Here is a 16,579-nt window from a genome sequence, read left to right as displayed (position 1 = left end):
ACAACACTCTGCCTCAAACCACAAGATGGCGCTGTAACTGAATCAGTTCACAAGCTGTTTCTGGCCTGGTGACTCATGCTCAGATACTGCCTACGCTCTCACTCTCTTTCTTTCTTTCTTTCTTTCTTTCTTTCCTTCTTTCTTTTCAACTACCTCTGTCCATCTCTTTCTCTCCCCATTTAGCTCTCTCCTTATCTGTCTCTCCATCTCTCTCTCTCACTTTCTGCTTTCTGTTTCTCACTCTGTCTTTCTCCATCTTTCTCTCCTGGCTGTCTCTCCCGCTCTCAAAGCAATGCCGTCTGGCCATACGTGTTTAAAAGCACCTGCTCTCCTGTAGTTTCCTACAGCCTCAGTCCAACATCGTGTCAGCTTTAGCTATAATTATCTCATCTATAACACTAAACACCACCAAACAGAATTCTTTCAAACAACTCCAGGCAAACTCGGTGGGCGGTTCAGCTGTGACCTCATTAAAAGCCATTTTTTTTAGCAAAGACAGATGGAGGGCAGGTGCAGTTTAGCAGAACCACATCTCCTTGCACTCGCTCCTTCACTCTCACATTCCTACACTCCAAATACTAAACATAAAACTTCCCTCTACCTTCCTCTTCACAAAACCCAGGTGCAAAAATAGGAATTATGAAAATGACTGCACTGCACACTGTAGCGGCAGTGTTCCCCAACTCCGTCTTTTTGAACAGCTGACAGGCTGAATCAGGTGGATTCATGTGAGCAGCTGGGACGTCCCTGGAGATTCTCCGTTGTTACGTTGTTATGACAAGCCATGTAATAAATGGTTTACAAGCTCTAGTGAAAAGGACTCTGTAGTGCTGACCTTAAGATGCTCTGGACTACAAAATAACGTGGACAAAAATAGTCCAAAAACATGCTAATTACAGCATTTATCTTGATTATGATTCCTGTCTACAGTGATGGGCACTATGTGTAATGGAAACATTAACTGTAATCATATGCAATCATATAATCAATGCAATCATGTAAATGTTGAGCACAACCGGAATGTAGGCTGAGAGAGGTGGAGCCAAAGATACAAGAAAGGCGGAGCCTGTGGTACTCACGGACTGACGGAATGGCTGTGGAGGAGCAGTGGGAGGGGTTTCCATGCTTCTCTGCCTCACTGTGGCAAAGCTCTTTCTACGAGCACGAGCGTGCTCTACAGAGAGAGACAGAGATAGAGAGAGACAGAGATAGAGAGAGAAAGAGAGAGAGAGAAAGAGAGAGAGAGAGAAAGGAAGGCAGACTAATTGTTTGGCTTAGGGGGAAACAGGCAAAGGCCAAATGAGCAGCAGTAAGTTCTGGAACTCAAAGATCTAAAAATAGGCTGCAAACACACACACACACACACACACACACACACCTTCAAAGCTTTTTTCAGTTCATGGCTCCGTTTTCCCCCAAAATGTCTCTCTCCCTTCATGCTTGTTGTCCTAGATTTCCCCCAGGACTGGCACTAACCTTTTTCTTTTTATATATTTTGAGGAGCTATAAATACACAACCTTCTCCTCTACATCCATCGCCTTCTCTCTCTCCCTCTCCCCATCTCCCCTTCTCTCTCTCTCCCACGCACCTCTCTTTTACATAATTCCAGTAGCGCTGTCTCTCTTTCTGTCTCTCTCACTCCATTTAACTCTCTCTCGCCTCCCTTTTTCACAACCCCTCCCCCCACTGTCATGTCTTTCCTGTCTCTTGTCTTGTAATTCTCTTTCAAAGAGAACACACACCCTATCAAATGTAGTCTACACTAAAATTAAAAATATTGCATAAATTACAGTGCAACATTAACCAGTAATAAGAAGAGGCAATATCCGCATGTCATTTATTGTTCCCTATCTTTTTCACTTTCACACACACACACACACACACACACACACACACACACACACACACACACACACACACACACACACACACACACACACACAACCATCTTTCACACTCTCCATATAAAAGAAAATGTGAAATCCCCTCTTAACGTTAAAACCAAAAGTTTTTTAAATAAAAAATGATTGATCGTAGAGCAAGGTTTACTGTGCAAATGTCTAGAGCTCACACGAGCACTTTCATTAGGCACAGAATTGCATAAATACGTCACATAATGAGACTTCATATGTGTCCTGAAATCTGACTTCAAAAGTTAAACCATGACTTTTAACTTTTACTCCTAAACTAAACAAAGCTAAATATATAGACAGATTGAGACAAAGAGCCATAGACATGCCGCTCCATATGTCAGTATAAGCCACGCTGACTCATAAAGGAGAAAAGGAATATACCAATTCAGGATAGGAAATATGAGTCACACACACACACACATACACACATCGTGATTTTCAGTCCTTGGCTGGTTTTTCTTCAGCACCTCTCACTCGTCCTCTCTGCTTCCCTGATGATGCTTCTCAGGGTGATCGAGAAGCAGGATGTAGTTATCAACTTTATCACTATTTCAACCTGAGATTGTGTTTCTGATGCCCCAAGGAGGAGACCTACTAGTGCTTATTCTGGACTCCTCAGTGCTGGGCGCATGGTGAAGACTGAGTCATCTCAAATCTACAGAAACCGGCCTGGGTCGCCGTTGTGCACGTCATCATTGCCATCATCATCAACGCCATCATCATTATTTTTAGATTGAAGAAAATGTTTAGATCTTGACGTTTCAAAGTGAGGATAAGAGAAAGAGAAACAGAGAGAAAGACAAAGAGGCTTACACAGCTGAATGTGCCGAAATAAAGTAGCATATATATATATACACACACACACACACACACACACACACACACACACAGACCAGACTTTATTTACAAAACTACTTGTACTTTAGACCTTTTCCAGCACAAATGAAGAGGGCAGAAAACTGCCATAATAAAAACAACAAAAACTGTGAGACCTTTAAGAAACTGCGCTGGCGTCTACTCTTGTGTCTGCAGGAAGCACACAGGAGTCTGGACGTGCTCATGGTCAGAGTGCATCGGCACATGCTCAGAGCTGCAGGCCCACACCCAGCAGAGCAGGAAGGTGCACCGCGGGATCAGAGAACGTCACAGACGTGGCCCTTGTGGTGCACTGGCCAAGGTGCTAAAGATGTCATGCCCTTTTAAATTCACAGCTGGAGCACTAAATGGACTGGCTCATTCACAGATAGCTGAAGATGCATGTTTTTAGATGCATCCGCATTTTCGGCCTTCGACTCAAATCCATGACCTCGGTGTCACTACCACTCTGCTCTGTCTGTGGAACAGGATCAAACTTTTTTTGATCATGAATGCTTTTGAAGCCTTCGAAAAATTCTACAAAAAAAAACTTTTATGAGAGTATATTCCTATATGCCATAAAACAAATACACACGACTCATTTTGCTGAAGTTGCTATTTATGCAGATCATGGTCAAGTTGTCCTCTGTGAGAGTGAGAAAAGGTTGAGGGAGCGCTTCCTGTGTCATGGGACATCATACCTCATAAACAGGAGCGAGGAGGGACAGCTGAGACTCAGAAAAGCTGGACTCACACAGGAGAAAAAGAAGCGCTCCTCATGCAAACGCATATTAAGACATGTATCTTGAGTAATTAGCAAATAAATTGTCGACTTCAAAGCCGCGGAACAAAGTGATATGACGTGATGAGTCACCGGTCTTTTGCTGCTTTGTTTTTTTTTTCTTAATTCTGCGGCTGGATGGGTTTTTCTTTCGAGAAAGCCTGCGAGAGCCTACAACCCACACCGCCTGTTGTCAACTGTTCGGTGTGAGAGTTGGTCCAACTGCCTACGGTACATTGTTCAAAATGGGCGAGAGAGCATTTGACAACTGCTGTCTGGTTATGGATATATTCATATATTGTCTGGGGGTTCCATTATATTGTCAGCTCCATGGTTCATACATACACAAAAACACACAAAACACTTTCTCTCTTATTGATTTTTTCAAACTGGCTCACAGTGATGGAGCTCTTAAAGACAGTGTGCATGCATACATGTGCAAGCATGCGTGTACACACGCACGCACACACACACACAGACACACACACACACACACACACACACACACACACACACACACACACACACACACACACACACACACACACACACAGACAGTGCAACAGCTTTAAGCCCTTGTGTAAGGCTCAGTAATTAAAAGGAGATAAAGAAAAACCTGGACAGTTATACTGACCCTGCCAAGAGAGAGGTAGGGAATGAGCAAGGTGTGAACTACTGCCCCCTTTCTGTGCCTGACTGAATTACACCCTCAGCAATATTTATAATTGACCTCCTTAAAGAACAGGAAAACAGAATAGGTGGTGGGTGTGGCTAATTTTTAGATATCACACAGGCTAGCATTTCTGGTGCAGGAAATCCAGAGGGCGGTTTATACGGCACAGTAGAGACGCCTGAATGAGCTACAAGGCTTAGGGGATGTGTGCAGTTTTGGGACAGACATGGTCTGGTTCTTCACACTGAATGAGCCAAAATGAAGGTTCATGATACTGTTGGGTCAGGCTCATGCTTGTTCTGAGTGAGGCAGGGCGTGTGTCATTAGTTCAGGTTAAAGTGTGTATCTAAAGGTATGCCTAACATATACAGGTAAATATGTGCAACTGCATATTTACATCAAAATGGCTCCAACCTACCACTTTAAGTCTGGGGCAAAGAAAGACACTATGCATACATGCACCACTCTGTGGCTTACCACTTTACCCAACAAAAGTCCAAATCTACACAGCTATATTTAGACAAGACCACACTACTATTTAAGACACTGTCAAATGAAAATAGTTAACTTAGAAAGGCTTTCTGTTTATCTATACAGCCCTTTTCTGTATGTATGTATGTATGTATTTATGTATGTATATATACAAACCTGTCTGTGCTCTATAAAAAAGCACAGAAAAAAGAAAGAAATCCAGTTTGATAGTACAGAAAGGACAGAGCAGCTGTGATGTTATAATAGTACAGAAAGGACAGATGAGCTGTGATGTTATAATAGTACAGAAAGGACAGATGAGCTGTGATGTTATAATAGTACATAAATGACAGAGCAGCTGTGATTTTATAAAAGTACAGAAAGGACAGAGCAGCTGTGATTTTATAATAGTACAGAAATGACAGAATAGCTGTGATGTTATAACAGTACAGAAATGACAGAGCAGCTGTGATGTTATAATAGTACATAAATGACAGAGCAGCTGTGATGTTATTATAGTACAGAAAGGACAGCAGCTGTGATGTTATAATAGTACAGAAAGGACAGCAGCTGTGATGTTTTAATAGTACAGAAAGGACAGCAGCTGTGATGTTATAATAGTACAGAAAGGACAGCAGCAGTGATGTTATAATAGTACAGAAATGGCAGACCAACAGTGGTGTTATAATAGTACAGAAATGACAGAGCAGCAGTGATGTTATCATAATACAGAAAGGACAGAGCAGCTGTGATGTTATAATAGTACAGAAATGACAGCAGCTGTGATGTTATCATAGTACAGAAATGGCAGACCAACAGTGGTGTTATAATAGTATTTCGCTAGACACAGCAGATCAGAAGGGATCTGCACTCCACTGGTGGACCTGCTGTTAAAGACGTCACGAAACTAAGGAATTCATGTCACAGAGGTCAGGCTCTTCCTGACGCAGCACTCCCAGAATGAGGTACACATTCAAGTGAACAGCTAGATCTCATCTCTGAAGAGCTCACTGATCTCTGACCCCAGGTTTGATCCAAGCAGGACTTGGTCTATGTAATATTTAGAACCCCCATGCTCATTTAGAAAAGGTGTCATGAATAAACCTGATGTCTTTTCAACTTTGAGGAAAATAAATCTTTCGAAGAGTTGTCGAAGATGCATACATGCTGCAGTTGGTGTGTGCACAGGGTAAAACCAGGGGGTCTGTTATCAATAGCATAGTAAGCACAATGTTACTTGTCACTGGAACAAAGGGGGGAGCCTTTGGATCTGCTGCCGCAGGGAACGTCCTCTCAGACTGCTGCGAATGAGCAGAAGAAGGCTCCAACTAGCCTTGGGCCGATAAACGATATTATTCAATATTGCGATAATTTAAAATCAATCATAAGCAAATTATCGCTCTCTTTCTTTCTGTCACATACAATTTTTTCAGCACCTTCCCCTTTAACTATTCCCAGTACAAAGTCTGCTTTGCCACACAAATACAAAATGACCAAATAACATTTATGGAATTTAATCTGACTGAACACAATTTGAGCAACTGAGGGTTTAGGGCCTTGCTCAGGGGCCCAACAGTGGCAACATGACAGTGGTGAGGTTTTAAACCTACTGATTACTAGTCTAATTAACTAGAATTATATATATATATATATATATATATATATATATATATATATATATATATATATATATATATAAAAACATTATAACATTTTTATTCTGGTAAAGAACACTGAGCTACATGCAAATGAAAGAGAGAAACTCCAGTGTGTGACATACTCTCCAGAGAAACTCTAGTATGTTACATACTCTCTGGTAGAGAGTGAAAATGCTTGTCCAGAGGATCCTAATGTACAGGGGGTCAACATGTCAGTTTTAAACCAAACAAATGAAGAGAACTTGTTTAGACAGAAACAGTGTTATATAAAACCAAAAATAAAATCTCAAGTACTCTACCCGATGGCCACGGAATTTAAATTGCTGTCATGTTTACAGAAATATGCTACTTGGCAGGAACAGCTGAAAAATTAAACAGGTGATAATTATAGCAGTATGTTCCCAAGCATAGCTCCATTATCACCAAAACAATACTTCGAGATTTGTTAGGGTGCCTATGTCCCTTAACCAGGCAAGGCCCAATGATTCACAAGCAGCACATGCGATTAATTCCCTGTAGAATGAATCATTTGTCTACATGCGATTCATTCCCTGTCAAAAGTATCATGTGTCTGAATGTAGACTCATCTTAAACCCCTAAGGCACATTCAAAATGGCCTTTACTTTAAAGTTTATCGAAATCATGAATCATTATGAGGAAAAGGTAAGGATCTTGTAGGTCTTAGTTTGGACAAAGCAGATGAATCTGCCTATAGAACCATGCGCACCCTGTGTGAGGCAGCCCATCCTGCGGCCCAGGAGAGCTCCTGCCCTGCAGACATTCGCTCTGAGCCTGCCTTTAATATCCCCACGCCACTGGAAAACCTGAAGGAAGTGGATCAGGACCTCTGATGGCAGGTATATCTCCTAGAGAGTTGACACAGACTTCAGGATCAACCTACACCTGACAAACCTGCCTCTGATATTCAGGTGTCTGAGAAAGCTCTTGAGATATATATATATATATATATATATATATATAGTTTAAATGAGGATTAGGTATGCAAGCTCAGAGTTGTGACAAGCTTATAAAGAGCAGTGGATCTACAGGAGTATGGCACGCCTTTACACCAGTGCTCAGAAGAGCGTTTCGCCTCTCTCTCCCACTCTCTCTCTCTCCCACTCTCTCTCTCTCTTCTTTCTGTCTTTTTTCTCTCTCACTCACTTTTTTTGCTTTCTGAACCGCAAATTCTATTCTGAATTCCAGATCTTTGTTTGATCACCATGGTTACGGCCTCCATTTCAGTAGAGAAAGATTTTTGACACACGAAGCCAAGAGGGGGATCACAGCACATGAACAGTCAAATACACACACACACACGCCCACTCACATGCCCACACACACACACACACACACACACACACACACACACACACACACACACACACACACTCACACCCACACACAAACAGCACAAGCACAAGCACCTTTCATGTATGACTGCAAACATATACAAACACAGACACACATACAAACAGGTGAGCACAAACACACACACACAGACACACACACACACACTCTTTCACCAATGCACGCGTATACACATATAAGCACACATGCATACATACATGCTATCACACCTATAGTTAGTGTGACACACTGTGCAAGTACGTCATATATGTATAAGTGCACATTGACATACACGCTCTACTTGACACCTTGCAAAAATGAGTTTGGCAGGTAAATGTACCTGCAGGATCTTGAGAGAGCCGACTAACACATACGATTACAAAGCAGAGATTTCAACATGTGCAGTAAAGCTGGGTGACCACTGACGGATTAAAAGCTTCACCTTCATGACAACCAGAAATATCGTGGCTGTTGCTCGTATAATTTGTTATCATTATTTGTTACTCTTAATGTTAAACTTGGAAAAATAACACACGGATGTGCTATAATAGCACATTAATGCAAGCTATGATATTTGTGGAATTGTAGTATCATGTGGTGTTTGTGAATTAATAATTACAGCACTTCACATATCAAAGCATTTGCATATATTGCATGCATGAGCTTAGCAGTATAAAAGTAATTTCATGTCGTAATAGCACTCGACCCTAAATGTAACCCAGGACCTGTGATTTTTCATACACTGTGAGGGGATGTGTGTGAAACAGATGTGAAGACAGAAAGATGGACAAACAGATCAATTGATGGATCAAAGATAAAATTGGTAATCAATATCTAGATAGAGAGACAGACAGAGAGACAGACAGACATGCAGGCAGACAGACAGGCAGGCAGATAGATAGTAAGCACATGGCAGCGCAAGCATGTGTCTGATAATGAACACTTTATACTCCAATGGGTTATAAAAACACAAGCACAGGAATATAAATTTCCCTGCGGACTTGTTCGCTGGTGCTGTGGATGGCTACGATCACAAAGTATACATCAGTCTGTTTATCTGCACCAAGCGGAGGCCATGCACACACACACACACACACACACACGCACGCATGCACACACACAAACTCTGTAGCTTCACGTCACATGTGCATCCAGATTCGAGGAGTGTGTGTGCATGCGTGTGCGTGCGCGCGTGCATGTGTGTGTGTGTGTGTGTGTGTGTGTGTGTGTGTGTGCGCGTGGGTGGGAACAGCTCCAAGCCAGGCCTGCACTGCTATGTGCATCAACAGAGAAAAAGAGAAAGAGACTGAAAGGGGGGGGGGGGGGGTTAGTGTGGGTGTACATTATCTATATAAATATACAACAACCCAGGGCATTTTGTATGCGCGACACTGTGCAACAAGTCTTTTAGCAAAGAAATAAGAGTCTCTGAGGTTCTCACATCGGTAATACAAGAGGAGATATCCTACTGTAATGTACAGCTCTGAGAGAGACAGACAGAGAGTCAAGAGGAGATATCCTACTGTAATGTACAGCTCTGAGAGAGACAGAGAGAAACAGAGAGAGACAGAGGTCATATCCTACTGTAATGTACAGCTCTGATAAAGTGAGAAAGAGAGAGTCGACAAGAGATATCCTTATATAATGTATAGCTCTGAGAGAGCCAGAGGAGATATTCTACTATAATTTACAGCTCTGAAAGAGACAGAAAGACACAGAGAGAGACCGAGAGGAGATAACCTAATGTAATGTACAGCGTTGAGAGACAGAGAGACACAGAGAGAGACTGAGAGGAGATATCCTACTGTAATGTACAGCATTGAGAGAGACAGAGAGACACAGAGAGAGACCGAGAGGAGATATCCTACTGTAATGTACAGCATTGAGAGAGACAGAGAGACACAGAGACCGAGAGGAGATATCCTACTGTAATGTACAGTGTTGAGAGAGACAGAGAGACACAGAGAGAGACCAAGAGGAGATATCCTACTGTAATGTACAGCATTGAGAGAGACAGAGAGACACAGAGACCGAGAGGAGATATCCTACTGTAATGTACAGCGTTGAGAGAGACAGAGAGACACAGAGAGAGACTGAGAGGAGATATCCTACTGTAATGTACAGCTCAGAAAACGCGAGAAAGAGAGACAAAGAGGAGAGAGAGAGAGCTGTCATGTACATCTTTGAAAGACAGCAAGAAACAGAGAGACAGAGAAGAGAGAGAAAGAGAAAAAAGAGAAATGTGTTGAGCTGAAATGTAATGCAGAACCATTTATAAACCTTTCAGCATTTTTGAGCTAGCACCTTGAATTAAATAGCATTTTCACCTTAGATGAAATGAGATTTTCAATAGATTATTTCCCCAGACTATTAATACACTACCAATATGGTACCATACTCAGATTAAGCCTATATATACCTTTATATCAGGTGTGAGGACAGGCCATAATCAGCAGGACTTCTCTGTCATGCAGATGTTTGCGCTTCCTAAAGATCACATATGAATTATATAACAAGTTCATGAATGGATAGGTGTGACTTGAACGGATTAATTGAGGCAAACCTTTTTGTCTGAAAACTAGCAGAAGAAGCATATCATAGCTGAACCATCCTGATTCCAGTTTTGTTTTTCATATCTTTCTTTCTTCACAGATGAGTTCTTTGCAGGGTTTTAAAGATTTTGTAAGGTTTTAAAAGGTTTTACTGGTGCATGAAAAATGTCAAACATTTAAACATTTTATGTCTTTGTAATTTAAACAACAGGAGCTCTGTTTTGTCTCCTGTTGAAACTCTTTATGGGAGCTATGATAATTACAGTAACTGTTTATTGTAACTGAGATGTTGTCCTCTGTGCTTGAGAAGACAGAAAACAATGTTGAAAGCAGTTATTTTATGTGTGTGAAAACATTCATTTGTAATTGCTAAAGTCTAAACCAAAAAAAAGAATCAGCTGTCTGTAAAGCAGTTCAGTAATTGGAAAATTAAAATGTAATCTATTTAGTTAGTTATAAGTAAGGAATTGAAAGGTTTTATTTCTGATTGTGTAATTATTGTTATTATTGTTTGTGATTGTTTAATTCCTGTTATTTATGTTTGTGATTTTATAGTTGTTGCTATTATTGTTTATGATTGTCTAGTTATTGTTATTATTTTTACTGGATAAAACAGAGGACAAATGCAGGTCAGGATCTCAACTCTGACTAAAAAGGAAATAAGGACAAAATCGCAGACCATTAGCAACTGACCGGTAAACATGTACAAAGTGAAATTATCCTTTGCATGCAATGAAAACAATAAAAAGAAGCTTTAAACAGTCTATTTGATATCACTGTATATAATGAAACTCTATGGTCTGTGATTGTGGTATCAAATCACAAGGTTTTATTTTTGCGGTTTCTGTACTACAACACAGCAATAGGACCTGTGTTGAAACCAATACTAATGAATATAACCACATTAACAGTAGTATCACATAATATATACTGTAACATGTCCATCACACTATAGCTCTTGTATCACAGCTTACTCTGCTAATTTACTGAAGCCAACGCTAATTATAAGTCAAAGAATTTATAATTTACCTTAGAATTACTTAAAGCAGTCAATCTGATTTATCATGCAGTGTTGTTCTTTTCCTTGCAAAGGTGTTCATGCAAATTATGATTTATATAACTGTTCAAATAAGCCTCAATTTGGCATATTCATTAAATGTGTCAGAATAAGACTACATATCAAGGATTAGGGTTCACATATCTTTATAAATGCATACTTTTATTTCTGTTGTTTTTTTGGTTAGGGTCAGTGTAAGCTAAAGCGCTCAAGGGATTTTGTCCAAGCTTAAACACACTGCATTAATTACACAGCGCTGTGGAACTGAACGTACCGAGAGACTGCTGGATCATGTACGAACCTTCTCAAGTCCAGCAGCCCTAATCCTTTAACACCAGGGCGACTCAAATGCCCTGGATTGTTTAGGGATTCCTACCTAGCCTAGATGATTATCTGATTAACAGCAAGTTAAAGACAAAACCCACATGAATGCGCTGTGGAGCGGGAGACCCTGGGGTTAAAAGCACCATGGTTCACTGGTTCTTATGAAGGGTCATAAATGAACGCAAAATGACAGGAAGTGTGTGCAGGAAAAGGTCATATAAGGTCAATGTTCCACCTGAGGCCGAATGTCCACAGCAAACGACTGGTAGGTGGTTTGAAGAAGGAAGGTGGAGTATAAGAGTAACTGGACTGAGCGCGTGGGTGGACGAGAGGAGAAAGAGAGGGAGACAAAGAGAGAGAGCCAGGAAGGGGAGATCGAATAAATAAAGAATCGTCGGCAGTGCAGAGTATTATGCAGAGCTGTCAGGGTAGCAGAACCGATGATGTCAGCTCCTACAGGGGGCGACTCTGCGCCCCGTGTTGGCCCTCCCACCTGTGTCCACTCACACCTCGCTCCTGAGCGACCTCACGGCTAACACGGGCACTGTGGAGTATGAGAGGAGATGGTCAGCAGCTCTGGACTGTCCTCTGAAAGGTGTCATTCACACAGGAAAAGACACCAGCGCTGACTATCCCTCTCTGAGAAAACAATAGGCTCGCTTCGTTTCAAACCAGACCTCATTAAAACTGCAGTTTTCCAGTGTTTATAACTGTACTTCTCATTGGGCTTAGACCAGTACAAATCATTTAACCCTTCAAAACTCCTAATAAATAAACTTTCCTAAAATAGGAAACCTGCAATGTGGTTACACAGGTCTTAATTTTACCACTCTGCAAAAAAAATGTTTGTCGTCAGATTTAATTGACTTTGAAAAATGTCTGGGATGTACTGCAGCAAATAGTTTAATGAACACAAAATACACGAGCACACAAATATGTGAACCTACTCTGACTTTCCTGATTTTGAAGACTATCAGTGTTGAAGGCTTAAATGACTTCCTCACTGGACGGTGTGTAAGGCCAGTTAGAAACTCCAGTACTAAAGCTATCAGTGAGGTTCTGCTGTGTGATCATAAAAACAGTCAAGAGTTTTAATAAAGCATGGACCGAAAATGAGCAGATCTAATCTTTAATAACCTTTAAAAGTACCTGACTGAAAATGGCTAATGTTACAAGCCCATAATTAAGTACAGTGCTGGCCAGTACTGCAACAAAGTCAGAAGAGTTCTGAGACTTCCTTTATACAGTTTACATGGATTTTAAACAAAAAATTATTTATTATCTATTCACAATGTGTACGTTTCAACGAATTATGAATTTAATAATGACTTAATAATTTGAAAACGTAGTTTATTCTAAGCATCTTCTCACTTTAAAATCATAATAAAAAATTAAAAATCACCAAATTTCATTGTACACTGCTATGATGACAATAAATCCTTCATATGTGTTATTACAAAGACAAATTAGAACTCACACATTAGGACAGTGATGTTTGCTGTGTGCGTTCCAACTTTAGACAATCTTAACCTGTCCTCCAACCTGTGAAAGACGTATGCAGGAAAGATGACGAAATGCACCTTCTCTTCAGGAGAGTGGGAGCAGGTCCTTTTAGCAGTAGACGTTACTCAGGATCCCACTCATAAAGACAAGGTGATACTTCACCTATACCTTTAAAGAGGATCCACTCCAGTGACTAACACAGCTAATTCGGGAACTGCTGTGGGTGTTAATTACATGTCCTCATATTTGGGGCCTTAAAAAATGAACTGGTTAAAATAGTAGCAAAAGTTCTAAAATAAGTGAATGGACAGTGTAAACACAATCACAATTGTTATTCTGAATCCTGGGGACTGAGGACTGGCAAGGGGTGACGTCTGCGTTTTTTCAGGCACCAGTATATTTTTGATTGGAGTGCAAGATTTCTGAATCACCACTTGCCCTTTGACACATGAAAAAACGTAAGATTACATTGTATAAACAGCTTCATTTCACAAACAATTTCATAAACAACGGAAGGATCCACAATACGTTCAGATCTCCCTGACACAGAAGAGCTGTGAGAACCCTGCCCCCCTGCCCCATCCGCTCCTCAAGTTAATTTACCATGGCGACCAGTGTTCATTTACCACGGTGACCAGCGTTCATTTACCACGGCGACCAGTGTTCGATTTCCAGCCTAACACCTCAGTGCCCCTGGGCCATGATGCAAACTCCCCACTGTTTCTCAGACTTAATTTGAAACTAACTCAGCATTGTATGGATAAATGGCAAAGCTATAGGAGGTAATTTAACACTTATACTGCGGCAGGACGCAATGCAGCTAAATTTACCACATTCTACTTAAGCCTTCCTTCATTTTTTTTTCTAGTCTGGGTGGTTGCTAGCGTTCCTACCATCTCCGGGGCTTGCTGAGATCTGCTGCGTTCAGTGAGGGGGAGAGAAGGAGTGGTTCTATGTCACAGTGGTTTCAAGCAAAGTCACACCAGATGCATCTATACTCGACTCTAATTGCAGTCCAGGCCTCTGCTGTAGCTGACTGTAGAATTTCCGATGACTTAATTCTAGAACTCCTGTTCCACTGAACTCTAGAACTCCAGCTGCATTGATCCTAGAAATGCAGGTGGATTGATTCTGGAATTTTATTAAATTCAAAGCTGTCTAGTCAGCTGCTTCCCATAACAAACACACTCATACACACAATTATGCACGCGCCCATGCACAAGCACACACACACACACACACACACACACACACATACAGACAAGTTTTAGAGTCTTGCACTTTATCAGGACAGTGGCTACACTAAGCTCCTGCACAACTGACTGAGGTTTACACATAGCTGATGTCAAATTTCGACTACTGTGTTACTAAAGCACATAATTCAACCAATAAGATAAACACACACACAAGCACACTCGCACATACAAACACATCTGTACGTGTTCAGGTTGACTGATCTGTGTGAGCATCTGGTTTTGCAAGAATTAGCGTAATTATCAGACTAAGAGCATTATTATGAAACTTGATCTGGTTGCTTACCAGAGAAAGACGAGGCTTCAGGCTTGCAGGCCTCTGCCCTTTTCCATGTCAGTCTGTCAGTCTGTCTGTTTGTCTGTCTGTCTGTCTGTGGTCAAGGCTGAGGTGCACAGAGGAGAAGACGTCTGCAGGACTGCAGGACAGCAGGACAGGGAGGCTCCTGAGTCTTTTCAGACAGGCTTTCCTTTTAGGAGATCCAGCAGCGCTTTTCCACCCATCTCCGAAGCTGTGGGACAGGCCCGGTGAAGTAGCGCGCGGGTGCCGCGTGCGTTCCGTTGTCAGCGACCCAAACCCGCTCTGTACAAAGTCTAAGGTGACGTCAGCACTTCCAGCCGGCTACTTTTTGGAGCCCGGCATCAGAAACGTCCAGTTGGAGCTTTGCCGTTAGCGCGAGCGAACATGTGCAACACTTCGAGGCGCATTAATATCTAATAGTTTATCTAAATAACCTGTTAAAATCTTAAGATTGAGATAGTATTTTGCAGTGCATTATGAAATTAAGGAGTAATTCAGTCAGTTGCACTTAAGGAGACATATATTGTATGTCATATTTCATATAATATTGTGCTTGTGTTTAGAATAATAATTAAAATAAAGCTGAAAGAGCAGTTAATAAATTATTAATCGCAGTCTACCTTCCTCTCACACGGAGGACGCCTGCTATTTGCAAAGCATAAATATTTCATGCATCATTTATATACTAACTCATTTTAAACGAACGGCGAGCAAACGGGCAATCTTCATGTGTATCCTCACAGTTAAAAAAACATGCGCAGTTCATGTTATAATTGCTCAAGCGAAGCCGTCTCCCTCTTTTGCCATCCCTTGTCCATTCTCTCCAGGTTAGGAAACGGCTGTTCGGCGCTAGGCAGTCCGGCTGAAGGTTTGGTGTACGCGGCCGCCTTTGGCTCGTATCTCCCTGACTTTTCACCTCCGGCTCTCTCAAAACCCTCTGGCACAATCCCGATTCCGCTGCCGTTTCCACGGTACCGTAAAGAAACCAAGCTGGATTCTCTCATCTTTCGCTCGTGTATTTTTATCCAGTCAGTGTTAATTATCGTCAAGATAAACGTCAGCTCAATATTTTTGATGGACTTGGCTTCAGTTTACACTACAGATGATTTTTTAATCCAGTCGCGCTAGTCACTCCATACAGACGAGCTCACATTTGGAGTGCGATTTGCTAAATATTGAACATAGCCTATTCCACATCGAAGCGAACGCTAGCCTGCAAAGCGAGTGATCTAGTCTATGCTGCTTCAAACTTAATAACATTTGAAATGCACGCGTGTGAGCCTAAGCAATGACAATTAACACGCGCGCGTCCCTCGGCAGAGACGCGTGCCAACTGCAATATCCTCCCCGCTGTTGCGTTTGTCAAGGGATGCGCGCGACAACGTCCTCGCGCAACATCTTACGACAACAAAGCGTGGAATAAAATGATCATTCGCACATTTGCTGAATGTTCTTCGTGATAAAATCGCTGAATTCTCGTGTCAGAAAATGTTCGTGCGTGGGCGGACCGCTGGCACATCATCTCCGCGTGAGATAAAATAACGCGCAGACCCACAGCGCTGCGCGCGGCTTCTGCGCGTTTCCAATGGGCGGTTTGGAGAGCTGGGTATCTGTGTGACAAGAGCGCGTGTTTAACCGCACTCTGTCCCTTCTCGCTTTTCACTCTCCGTAAGTCAGAGACGGATGAAGGAGACTAATGAGAAAGATGAGGAACCCCCTCCCACTACACCACGCAAACACTCTCTCACACATACACACATTCCCTCGCTCTCTCTCTCTTTCACACACACACACACACACACACACACACACACACACACACACACACACACACACACACACACACACACGCAGAAACATTCAATCACTTAGAACACCAAGCACAAATAT

The 16,579-nt window shown here is 41.7% G+C and overlaps 1 protein-coding gene across 1 annotated transcript in view; it reads right to left on the bottom strand.

The window, feature by feature from the left end:
• Positions 1–16,579, bottom strand: part of syngap1a (synaptic Ras GTPase activating protein 1a) — a 76,184-nt gene that overhangs the window by 37,470 nt on the left and 22,135 nt on the right. Inside the window, 1 exon segment of the mRNA XM_027023898.2 lies at positions 1,080–1,174. Coding sequence (XP_026879699.2) covers positions 1,080–1,174 — 95 coding nt within the window.

This window comes from Electrophorus electricus, chromosome 2 (assembly GCF_013358815.1).
Source record: "Electrophorus electricus isolate fEleEle1 chromosome 2, fEleEle1.pri, whole genome shotgun sequence".
Taxonomy (NCBI): Eukaryota; Metazoa; Chordata; class Actinopteri; order Gymnotiformes; family Gymnotidae; genus Electrophorus; species Electrophorus electricus.
The sequence above is the reverse complement of the archived record's forward strand: the minus strand, read 5'-3'. Positions and strand labels throughout refer to the sequence as shown.